A 12,305-nucleotide genomic window follows, 5' to 3' on the forward strand; every position below is an offset into this window, starting at 1 on the left:
TACTGTTTTCAGTCGTTTCTTTCTACATACTGCATAAATAACAAACGTACATTCGCCTTCGGTTTTAACAAATTCATTTTCCATACATATATTTATTTACTTTCACTAACTTGTTTCGGTGAGGTTACATCGAATTCAATTCTGGGATTGTTCGACGAGCGACAGTTACAGAACGTGGAAGAACATTAATTAAGGGGAAACGGGATAAACATACACAAAAATAAACATTTACATAATGAATCGTGAGTGCGAGCACAGGTACCCTCCCTCTCTTACATATCTCGCTCCATTGTTACATTTTACTTTAAAAAAATCCAACTAAACCAACGATTGTTTTGCTTCGTCTTCTCTTTTTTACTTTACAAAAAGTTTACACATACACAACTTTAAATCTATTTTAAGAAACTTCCACGAAATCGATAATCCTAACGTTAAGGGGTTTGCTGTCGTAGTAGTAGTAGTAGTAGTAGTAATAATAGTAAAAGTTACAAATAACGCACAACAAAACAAAAGAAAGGCACCATATATATGTCTGTCCCTTTAACATGTATCAATGTGTTGGTTTGTGTTTGTGGGGAGTTTTTTTTTAAATCATTTTGTTATCCTCCAATAGCAACACTTATGTTGGTTATTAGGTGTGCAAAAGTGCATTTGCTACCACTGATCAATCGATTTGCTTTACTAACACTAACTAACTACAGCTACTACCTTTTTCCTGTCCCCCCGTATGTTTGCCTATCGGTTCTGCAACTTAAAAAAAACTTAACAACAAAAAAAAAGGAAACTAGGGCCTTCGAACACATCGTTGTAGTGGGGGTGATAGGGGAAAGCGTACAAGGAAGTTTTGTTTAAATCGTGTGATTACCATCGTACCTTGACAGGAGCACGACTGAAGGACGTCCTCTGGTATGTTGCATTGGATCACCTTTTCGATTTTGGAAAGTCCTTCTTTCCCAACGATTCTTTTATTTATTAAACCATTTATTTTATTCCTATCTTCTTTATCGATTAGTCGTGTTTGTTCGCTTTTTTTGAGTCACTTTTGTCGACCAATTCCTTTTTTATTATTTTTTTTGTCTAAATTTCGTCAAATTCTTTTCGCTTATAAGGAAGCAACGCTGTTAGAAAAACAACCTAAAACCATAAGTCACTACTTTATCAGTTTCCTTTTCCTGTCGCGGTTTGTTAAAAAGTAAAAGTTCTTAAATATTTTAGTACAATTTAGTACAGTGGCGGAGACTTAAATTTTATCCGAAAAACAAAAACGAACCGCTTTGCTTCCCTAAAATAATTTGAATTTCGTTACAATTTTTAGCGTATTTTAGAATCCGATTTTTTTTTACAACACATACAAAGAAAGAAATGAACATACTCTCATCAGGAGCAGATGATGCGTCCGCTAAAAGTGGTACTAGAAAAATACAAAGAAAAACAAAGCCTATTTTAGTGCAACATTAACCGGTGAGCTTTTGCCTACGAGAGTGAAAAGAGTTAAAATATTATCAAAAGAAAACAAAACAAATGGAAAACAAACACATGGCAAATGAATGAAACGACAGTGTTCGCGTACACAAAATTCGACAGTTGAAAGTGAACGAAAATAATGGTAAAAATGTTCAATCGTACATTACAGAAGAATAAATAAAATGAATGAACTGCAGCAACAGGGATGAATGACAAGGAGGTGAACAAGAAAGAGGGACATTGCAATTAAATCGCTTAAGGCACTAAACGTTTCGTTCCGTTCCGATCGACAGTTCTGATCCACTCGCCTACCAACAGCTGGCGGTGGCGCATTCCGCATTAACAACACTAACGTTAACAACATCAACAACATAGTAACAACACACATACACAAGCACAACAGCAGAAGTCAACAACATCAGGGGAAAAAAGCCTTAACCACTAATCGAAACTCGAAGCGTGTCGTCGTGAAGGGCGTTGCTTTGCTTTGATCGTACTCGTTTGCTCCCGTTACTTGGCTTTTGGCTTTAGTACATTAGTATTTGCTCTCAGCGTGCACTAATAATAATAATGATTGAATGCGTTTCGCGTTGTTCGTCTAAATTATGGGAGGGAACACCTTTGAAGATGATCCATTAGGACGTGTTTTGCAGGTGTGTTTTTTCTCTTTTCTTTTTGGAGCATAGTTTAACATTTTTGTGTGTTAACATACGATGGATAAGCCAAAACGAACAATAAAAAAAGCGAGGGTGCACAAAAAAAAAAACAATGTGTGTTAAATGAACAATGTGAACAAATGTATTATTATTATTGCGTGTTAATAATTGGTGCCGGTGTTTAGATTTCCAACTCGAATCGATGAATTTGCTGTTCAACGTCCCTCTCATCTAAGGGAGGGGGCGAACAAAGTTTTGTCGATGGCTTAAGCTCGTGCATACTATCGTTATCATTATTATTATTATTGTTATTGTTGTTGTTGTTGTTTAAATTACTGACATTGTTGTTGTTGTTGCTGTGTATGTGGTTGTTGTTTAGGTTGATGAGAAGATTTGTGTTGTTGTTGTTGTTGTTGTGATTGCTGGACCCATTTCCAGCGCATGCCGGGGCATTATTCGCGATCGCGGTCTGGTGGTTTCGGTGCAGATTGCTGTGCTTAAACGTGGCACTGGCGATCAGCGGCAGCGTGAGCGCCACTGGGTGGGGTGTGGGCGGACCGGTCGGGGACAGTGGACCGGACCCGCCGCTGATCAGGTTCATGTTGAGCTGCTTGGAGCTGAGGACTTTGGCGCGGTTGTTGTTGGTGCTGCTCGCCAGGTTGACGGAATCGTTGACGATCGCCGTACCGGGCGCGCTGGTGCCAACGGTCGTGCTGGAGGTAGAGAAGATCGGTGCTACACCTAGTTTGGCTCCTGCTTTGGCCCGATGCATGAAGGTGACGAAAGAGAAGGAGAAGAGATAATGGGAAACTATTTAATATCCTTGCCATTGGTTATAATTTATGTTGAGTGTCTACCAAGAAGTAACCCTTAAAATTTACAATTGTACAAGAAATGGAACCACAGTACATTCAACCCCGTTGCGCATGCATTGATAACTGTTATTGTGTGTTTTTGGAAGGCTTAATGCTATATAGTAACATTTATTACTACAAAATTACTTGTACATAAATAACATGTCTACCTTATGTATAAATATTGTACATTATTGTATCATTAAAATAGATTTTAATAAATCATTTATCTATTTTTTAGTTTGTAAATTACTGTAAATACATTCTAGGATACGCTTCTATCTTTGTTAACCTCCAACATTACTTCATGAAACCAAAAATTGCTCATTGAAGAAGTGGTGGATTTTTTGAATAAACTGAATAGAAAATATTTTGAATAGACTAGAATTTTGCTTCATTATCAAAATTTCGTGTCCAGAACATAAGAAGCAAGATTTTAGTACTGTTAAAAATGGCTTAACAATCGTACATGTACGTATTTACAGGGGTTACCAGGGTTTCTCATAGTTGTGGGACACTTTCTTGACTTTTTCTTAAGGGAATTGGACTCTATGTCACCCTTTTTGGACAGGCGCCTTGGAAATTCCTATTGGATTTGTCCAACAAGGATGTTATGGAGTCCAATTCCCATTAGAGTAAGAACATTTCACGTAAGAAGGAGTCAATAAAGTGTCCCACAGCTATGAGAACTCCTAGAAAGGCCTGTACATTTTTCTATTTTATATAAAACTGTTAGTTAAAATATGTTAAGATAGAGAAATTTATAAAAAAACACCACAAAGTAGAGAAGAAGATTTTATACAACTGATAAATAATAACAAAATTACATGCAAGTATGAAAGATAAAGGAAGAACATTTGGAAAGACATGCAATATAGAAAACAATCTAAAATACAAAAGAAGTTGTGAAAAAGAAGAAAAAAAATGAAAAAGTGTTAAAAACAACAACATAACATTGAGTAAGTGAAAGTTCAATCAACATACATCAAACACCAAACAAATAGAACAAAGTTATATCTAAAGCAAAAGTGTAAAAGTGTAGAGCAGCAACCCCCGGAGCGAAATAGCTTGAGAGGCGAGAGGTGACAGAGTGTGTGTGTGTGTGTAAAAAAAACAAACGGTGGGCTACCTTCGGTGAACTTTAACCGTGGATGTGATTCTTTCTTATTGTTGTTCAGCAGATGCTGACACTCGCGCAGATCGAGCAGCTCGAGCGGTGGTGGCGCACTGGTGGGCTCGATCGGCACCGAGCTCGGTACGATCGTCGTTGGCGTGGTGGGCGTCGGTGTGGTAGGCGATCCGTGGCCTGTAGCCGTTCGCAGAGCGGAAGTGCTGCGTGGCGGTGAACTTTCTAGGTGCTGCTGAAGCTGCTGCTGGTGTTGCGCCCAGTGAGTCATCATCCCAGTGTTGGTGGTGTGGTGGATGTGGTGCGATGGATATTTGTGTTGTTTTTTGTTTTTGGTAAACGCGGGTTTTGTGATGATTTTTTTGATATTGTTGTTGCGATTGTTAGTGGTTAGCCGTTAGGAGAAAAATAACAAAAGTTTGTCAAACATACAAAAAAGGGCACACACACGCGAAAAAACAAACGAAACACACGGGAAAGAAGGGAGGATAAACGGGTGGGAAGGGTCAGCGATCATGCTACGATTCGGACATGCTATGCAAGAGGTGCGACAAGGTGGAAAGGGTTTTTGATGCGGGTCAAACAATCGTTCAAATTCACAAGAAATGGTGCCGCAAAGTTAAGAAAGTTCAATCGTATCAATTCAGAACATGCCAAAAGGAAGGTGTGGATTGTACAGGGCAGAAGGGCTTGCTTGTTTTCTCTCTTTTTAAGTTGGGTACGAGTCAAGTGAGCTATTTACCGTGCTGTTGCTGGTGAACAGGTTGGTATCCTTTGGCGTTACGACACTGCTGGTCGGTGGTGCAGAAGACGTTTCTTCCGGCTGGTTGGAGACAAAGTGCGCTCGAAGTTGTTTGTTCCTATAAGGCGGGAAGGAGCAAGACGTGTGATTAGAGCCTTGTACATGGACTTGAACTGCCTCTTGGTTCACTGCTCGAATCTTACCTAACATCAAGCTGCTGAATGTGTTGCTGCGAACATTTCAGCTGTTGCGTCGCGTTGCGTAGCTTCTCCTCGAGCGCTGCTGTCTCGACGCACTTCATCGAGTACTTCTCGGAGAGGGACAGGATCTCGAGTCGAACTTCTTCGAGTTCTTGCCTGAAACGGTGGAGTGGAGGGGGTGGAGTTTAGCAAACGGGTGCTTTTGTAATTTCAACTTTTAGTAGCAACTTACTCCTTCTCGCGGTACGTTTGTGGCGGTTGGCCGCCCTTCTGGAACTGTTTGAGGAACTCCTGCTTGAAGCGCGTCACCTCCCGCTGCACCTCATTCTGGTGTGCTTTCTTCATGGCGTCGAGTGCTGCCAGTGTTGCCTGCAAAGGGTTTGCGAAATTAGTTTCATCTTCAAAACGGGTTTCTTTTCTACGCCACCATCTTACCTGTGTTTCTTCGGCCAGCGCTTGTTCCTTCTCCAGAATGAGCTTAGCGATCTCCTGCTGGTGCTTTTCCTCCAGATCGTGAATGATGCGCTTGTGCGAAGCTTCCATCGCAGCCAGTCCCTTCTCGCAGAGTGCCTGCAAACACAAGTGGAACAGTGAAATGAAACCTTTCCGCAAGTGTGCGCCTAAATGTAGGCAACACCGCACAACACCTTACCCGCAACTGCTCGATTTCGGCCTGGTAGCGCGACCGCAAGCTATCCTCATCGTCCCGGTCCTTCTGCGAGTCCAGCTCGTTCGCCATCTGCTGCTCCCGGTAGGCGGCGTGCAGGTTGTCCACCTGCTGCGCATGCTCCGCCTCCACCATCTCCAGGTGCTTCTCCAGCTTCTTCGCGTGGTCCTGCTCCTTGCGCATCTGCTCGTACAGATAGTCCCGCTCCTTCTCCAGCTCCGCGTACTCGGCCGCCGTTTTGCGACAGCTGCCCGCCAGCTCCTCGCACCGGTCCTTCAGCGTGCGCGCCTTCTTGCACTCCTGGTCGTAGCTGTCGAGCAGATCCTCGATCTCCTTGTCCTTCTCGTTGCTGGCCGCGTCCAACCGCGTCAAACGCACCGACAGCTCGTGCAGCTCCTTCTCCTTCTGCTTCAGCAGGTTGCGCTCGTTGTTGAGCCGCTCGAGCAGCTCCGCCCGCTCGCCGTCGATCGCCCGTATGCGCTGCTGCTGCTCGTCGATACGGCGCTGCAGTGCGGCCAGCTTTGCCTCGTGCTGCTGCCGAATCGTGCCGAGCTCGCGCTCGTGCTCTTCCGTCAGCTGGAGGAGCCGATCCTGCAGCCGGCCGCACTGGTCGCTGCGCGACTGCAGCTGCTTCGCCGCACTGATCAGCGAATCGATGCGCTGCTGAATCTCCACGCACCGCGCGTGAATGCTGCGCAGGCTGTCCACGTCGATGGCGCTGGCCGCACCGGCATTCCCACTGTCCGGGTGTAGCGTGGCCTGCAGCGCCACGACCGATCGCTCCAGCTCGTTCAGTATCGCCGACACTTCCTTCACCTCCGCCTTGTTGAGCGCGTGCTCGCTGGTGAAGTACTTGTACATGAAGTTAAAGTCCGCCTCGGCCAGGATGTCGTCCGCGTTCGCGACCTCCAGATCGGCGGTCAGGTCCGTGTACAGGTTCTCGTACTGCTTGAGCGCGGCCACGCTGAACACTCGCTCGCACGGTTCGTCCAACGCATCCGTGGACTGGGCGGGCTTTTTCGGCACGTAGTCACCCTTCAGCACGTGGACGCGCGCATCGATCAGCGCCTTGTGCGCGACAATGTCCGCAAACTCGGCTAGCAGCTGGCGCCCCTCGCTCGGCTTTCGCTCCTGCTCGAGGTGCAGTCGCCACTGGCCGCGCTTCATTTTGGCGAGCGTTTCCTCGTAGCATTCGGTCAGCTGCCGCACGGCCGCATCCATCTCACGGCGCAGCGCTTCGTGTACCGCGTCCGCGAACGTTTCGAACGTGATGCGCTCCTGCGTGGACAGTGCGTACCCGAAGGCGGGCGCCAGCGAACCCTCGTACCGCTGCGCGTTGCGCATCATGATGTGCGCGATCTCGGACTGCACCAGCTCAGCGTTGACCGCTTCCTGGGCCTGGCGCCAGGCTTCCTGCACCGCGCCCTGCACCGTCTCGTGCGAGGACGCAATGTAGGAGAGCGTTTCGGCCGCCAGCCCGTACGCCAGGTTCTCCATGATCGTCGTTTGGTAGCGTTTCGCGATCAGGTGCACCTCGTTCTGTTGGCGCAGTAGATCGTCCAGCAGGGCGGTCCCGATCGGGGGGAAAGAGAGCGACCGCATCGTGCTGGTGCGACCGGCTGACAGCATTAGCTTGCGGGCGAGCACACTGGCCAGCACGTCGGCACTGCTGCTCGGTCGCACCACGCACTTGCCGGATAGCTTGGCCTTTAGCATGGACATAAGCTGGACGGTTTCGCATACCTCCACCTTCGTTTGGCGTTCCTCGAACTCGGCCAGATTTTCCGCCCGCTCGAGGGCGTGCCGCAGTCGGCCGAAGCAAACACTCTCGAACGCGATCCGCTCCGCCAGCAGCTCCATGTCCTTGCGCTGCGTGAGTCCGTTCGTTTCGCGCAGCATGCGCCGCTGCTTGAGCAGATCCGCCAGCTTGCCCTTGAGCTGTGCCTCCAGCTGATCTAGTGCCAGCTTGATGGGGTTCGATTCGGGCAGCACAATCACGCTGCCGTAGCCCGTGCCCTCCACCGGAACGACACAGTTGTCGCAACTCTCACGCAACAGCTTCGACACCTCGGCCAGACAGCGCTCGATAAATTTGTACGAATCCTTCCGGTCAGCCGCTGGCGATACGGAACGTCGCGAGCGGGAAGTGCGCAGACTCTGGAACTGCTGTGCACTTTGGTCGATCAGTTCGCGTACCGACACCACCACACCCTCCAGACTCTTGAGCCGATCGAGCAGATGCTCCGGCACCGGTTTGGCACCCGTGCTCGATGTACTGGCCGTCTCACACTCACTGACCTCGGGCGGCTTGGCCACTGGCAGTCCAACGGCCTGCACGTTCTCGACGCGTTTTTCCAGATTGTTCAGCCGCAGCACGACCTGCATCGGTTGCGCGGACAGCGTGGCACTGTCCAGACTTTTCCTGCGCAGCCGGGTAGACGACGAACGGCGCACCGGTTGCGCAGCTTCCGGCGTCGCAAGCTCCACGGTCGCCTTTGCCACCGGCAGCAGCACACCGCCACTTTCGAGCGCATCGATCTTGCTCTCCAGCTCGGACACCTTCTCCTCCAGCTCCTTCTGGATCGAGAGCGACTCCTTGCCCTTGAGCGACAGCGATCGGCGCTTCTCCGATCGGATCGCTTTCTGCTTCAGCAGCCGAACTTGCTTCTCCGCCGCCGTGTACTTGTTCGTCATGTCCTGGATCCGAACGGCCATCATGCGCGATTGCGCCTCATGCTCGGTCGCCTGTCGGTCCAGCTCCTTGCGCAGTGTAGCGTACGCTATTTCCAGCTCATCGTACAGCCCATGCGCGTCCTTCAGCTCGCGCTTCATCGCCTTCAGCTCGCTGACGGCACGCTCGAAGCGGGCGCGCAGCTCCCGGTACTCGTCCGCCAGCATGTCCCGATCGAGCTGGGTCGGATCGATCGCGGTCAGGCAGGTGAGATCGCTGAACGAGTCCATGCGCTTGATGCGACCGCTCCGTGCCACGGCCAGACTGCACAGGCTCGACGCTGGGCTGGTACCGGGTGCGGCAATGCCGCACTCCTGCAACCGTCGGTACAGCGACTCATTCTCCTCGATGCCCCGGGCCAGCCGCTCCTCGAGCTCCTTCGTCGTGTCCCGGCTCTTGGACAGCTCGTGCGTGATGCGGTCGATTATGTCCTGCCCCGCGGCCCGGCTGTCCTGCAGCTGCACCATCAGCTTCTCGCGGTTCTCCTCCAGCTCGCGCTTGCGCGTCAGCTCCTGCTCGGTGCGCTCGAGCGTGGTCAGCAGCTCGGACATGCGCGCTTCCCGCTCGTGCGTTTCCTCGCGCAGCATCGCCAGCTCCTTCTCGGCCGCCTGCAGCCGCAGCTGCAGCTCCTTCTCCAGCCCGCTACCGTCCTCCTCCTGCACCGTGTGGAACGGGGCCAGCGGGACCGGCGCCTCCGACTCGATGGTGCTGCGCCGTGAGCTCGGTGGCGACGAGCGGCTGCGCTTGTGGAGCCGCTGGTGCTGCTGCTGCTGACTTTGGGCCGACAGTGGCGGGTTCGTTCTTAACCTATCTTTGGTACGCATTGCCAGCGGCACCACCGACGGCGGCGAGGGCGACACCGGCGATCCCCACTGGTCGCCGACACTATCCCGCCGGCCACCCTCCGACGCCGTCCGGTACTCCTCGTCCGACGAGAACAGCAACGATTTGGGCGTGAGGGGTGTGACGGGCGACTGCAGCACCACCACCGACGACTGTTGCTTTGGTTGAGGCTGACTACTGCTAGTACTACTGCTATTACTACTGCTATGGGTGGAGGTGTTGGTTGTGTTGGTGGTGGTGTTGGTGTTGGTGTTGGTGGTGGTGGAGGCGTTCATGGCGCTCTTGTCCTCCGGCGGTGTGCTGGCACTGTTCGACTGTTCGGTAAGGTGGCGGGCAGCCGTCAGATGCACGATCACGTCCTTGGGCGCCTTGTCCACGACATCTTCGCCCGCGGTTGGACTTGCCGCCAGCGGTACGACTCCCTCAATCAGCAGGTGCCCATTCGTGCCACTGTTGTTGTTGTTCTTTTCGAGCAGTTTGCCCCGCTTCAGCTTCGGCTTGTGCTCGATCGCGTCGCCGAGCAGCTCGCTGATCTCGAGCGAACTGGGCGTGGCCGGGGACGGCGGGGGCGACTTGTCCGCTAACGTTTTGAAGTTGTCGTCGTTCTGGTTGGACAGCTCGAGCGTCGCCTTGGTCGGTGGCAGACCGGCCGCGTTCTTCAGCACGTTGATCCAGTTGTTGCGCACGTTGATCGTCACGGCGGACAGCACGATCCGGTGGTTGTCCCAGGTCTGTGGGAAGAATTAGTGTGTGTGGTGAAAATATCGCTCGATCGCTTGCGCGTTTGATGCTACTTACCGTCAGCTGAAAGCCGTAGCCCTTGTTGACCAGCACCTCGGCGATGCCGGTAATGCTGTTCACGTCCAGCACACCGTCCAGCACGCCCTTCTCCTCGGCGACCGGGTCGCGGTAGTAGAATAGGGCGGCGCCGCGCAGCGTAAACCAATGCTTGCTCCAGTCGCCCGCCCGCCCGTCCTGCTTCAGCAGCCAGCCCTTCTTCGCGTGCAGCAGATCGGCGTCCGGGCCGCGGTGCTCCGAGTTCTTGCCCAGATAGCTGGCGGGCGCATCGTCCGCCCCACAGTCGCCGTCCGGATCGCCCCGCTCATGCGTTTGACTAGGCTTCAGCTTCGGACTAGTTGCGTTGGTGGTGGTGGTGGAGGGTGGTGGCAGGTGCAGTGCCCCGAGTGGTGGCACCGGACAACCCGTCGATCCCTTGCCGGTGAGCGACGTGGGGATCTTTTTCACAATGGCTGACACGATCGCGGGCGCACTGGACGGGAGGGTGAGCGAGTGGGGCCGCATCTGGAGCGGTGTGCCACCGCCGCCGACACTGGCAGGCGTTCCACCGGTCCCGCCCGTACTGCCACCTCCCGTGCCTCCTCCTCCTCCACCGACTCCCCCATTGGTTCCGTTGGTATACTGCGGGGGGATCGTGTTTTCGTCCCGCGGGCTCGTCGGCTGATGGTGGTTGTGATGGTCGGCCGCCGTGAGTGACAGGCTGTCCGTGATGCAGGGGCTGCTCCAGCGGTTCACGTTCGTGATCGTGTTTGCGATATCCTTCAGCTTTGGTTCGTCGCGCGAGCGCAGCTCGGTGCCGCTGATGCCAACGCCACCATCGAGCAGCAGACATTTGGCCGCTATTGTTCGGAGAGGGAGAGAGAAAGAGAGAGAGAGACACACACGCACTATTAGTAAGGAAGAAACGGAGCAAGGTCTAGCGTTGGTGCTGGCTTAGTTCTCTATTCAGGTTGCCTTCAGAAGCAGAAAAAAGACTGACTTCATGATGCGCAGTAAACCAAGTGCTACGTGATAATTATGATGCGTTAAAAGCGTGGTAAAGCGCGCGATGGTCACGCCATGAAGGGTGTCCCTGGCGTACCGAGACGCAAATGGTGGATGTGCTATTTTTGTGCAGGAATAGATCAGACGCGTCCGATAAATGATTCGAGCGAAGTGTGTCTAAGTAAGGGACGACGTCCCCTTGAGAATGTTAATAATTGCAACTGGAGTTTAGTGGGTTTTTTGTATGTTCATTTCAAACAGGGGAATGACGATGGTGCAACAGAAATTTACAAATAAAATAAATTTCCGATGCATTGCTGCGCATGAAACAAGTTTGTTTCTTTTTCCAATCGGAATTATTGAATAATTGCCCCAAGAGATTTTTGCGCAATGAATCTATAATGACCTAGGATGTATATCTCTATTACCTATTAGCTATTAATCGTGCATTAAATAGGTTTACAAATTAAAAATAATCTAACATAGAGATCGTCAAAATACAACATTATGCAAATTGATTTGCAAGAATTTACAACAGAAGGATGTAAATAGACGTATGTTTTATCGTATTTATTCACAATAGTAACATAAAAATCTTATTCAGAACTGATATTTGAATCCAGTTGGCTTGTGTTAGAAGAATATTACTTTAGTATCATAACTTGACGATTACGTTAGTAAATAAACTCGACGAAAGGCTTAAAGAGGAATGAACTTTTTCAAGCTTTTGAAGTCTTTTTGGTAAAAAACGAGCTCAAATATCAATATCAGCTAGAATATTTTTTACTCTTTTCGGGAGACTGTTTGTTAGTCAATCGTTTTAGATAGAAGATAATAATGAAAAGGTAAATTTACCACAAGCGACGTGCTGCGTACTTGTTACTAAATAAATATGTTCTTTTTCTTTAGATGAATTTACTTGTTTGACTAAGAGCTATCGACTACGACTTTTACATAACATGCGAAGAATAAGATTCTTTAGGTTATAGAAAAGTCTTTCGAAAATTCATGACGCCTCATTTCATATTTTGTTACAAAAACACTCCAGCTGTCCGCAACTGAACGACTAAAATTGATGTTAGCATATGTATTTGACTTTTACTCAAACGATAAAGAACTTCTTCTTTGACTCAAGCTTATCTCTCGTAGTTGTGTACGTTCTTTCTTACCAACACTGTATACTACATCAAAAAATGAGAGCACATTTCAGAACTCTGGTCCACTTGTTGAAATGTTTACC

General features: G+C 49.8%; 1 protein-coding gene across 7 annotated transcripts in view; it reads right to left on the reverse strand.

Moving 5' to 3' along the window:
- Positions 1-57: 57 nt before the first annotated feature.
- LOC120900354 (protein outspread) overlaps positions 58-12,305 on the reverse strand; it is a 196,527-nt gene continuing 184,279 nt past the window's right edge. For 2 of the 7 annotated variants that reach the window (XM_040307220.1, XM_040307217.1), the window contains exons 7-15: positions 10,082-10,920; positions 5,695-10,014; positions 5,478-5,612; positions 5,275-5,411; positions 5,046-5,198; positions 4,843-4,960; positions 4,104-4,347; positions 2,461-2,876; positions 58-1,411 (exon numbers count right to left, since the gene is read on the reverse strand). In XM_040307220.1, the coding sequence (XP_040163154.1) occupies positions 1,400-1,411; positions 2,461-2,876; positions 4,104-4,347; positions 4,843-4,960; positions 5,046-5,198; positions 5,275-5,411; positions 5,478-5,612; positions 5,695-10,014; positions 10,082-10,920 (6,374 nt within the window). In that variant the 3' untranslated portion in view covers positions 58-1,399. Of the gene's footprint in view, positions 1,412-2,460; positions 2,877-4,103; positions 4,348-4,842; positions 4,961-5,045; positions 5,199-5,274; positions 5,412-5,477; positions 5,613-5,694; positions 10,015-10,081; positions 10,921-12,305 lie in introns of those variants that run through there. The other 5 variants (XM_040307219.1, XM_040307218.1, XM_040307224.1 and 2 more) reach the window with 5 other exon arrangements.

Source organism: Anopheles arabiensis, chromosome 3 (genome assembly GCF_016920715.1).
Source record: "Anopheles arabiensis isolate DONGOLA chromosome 3, AaraD3, whole genome shotgun sequence".
NCBI classification, from domain to species: domain Eukaryota; kingdom Metazoa; phylum Arthropoda; class Insecta; order Diptera; family Culicidae; genus Anopheles; species Anopheles arabiensis.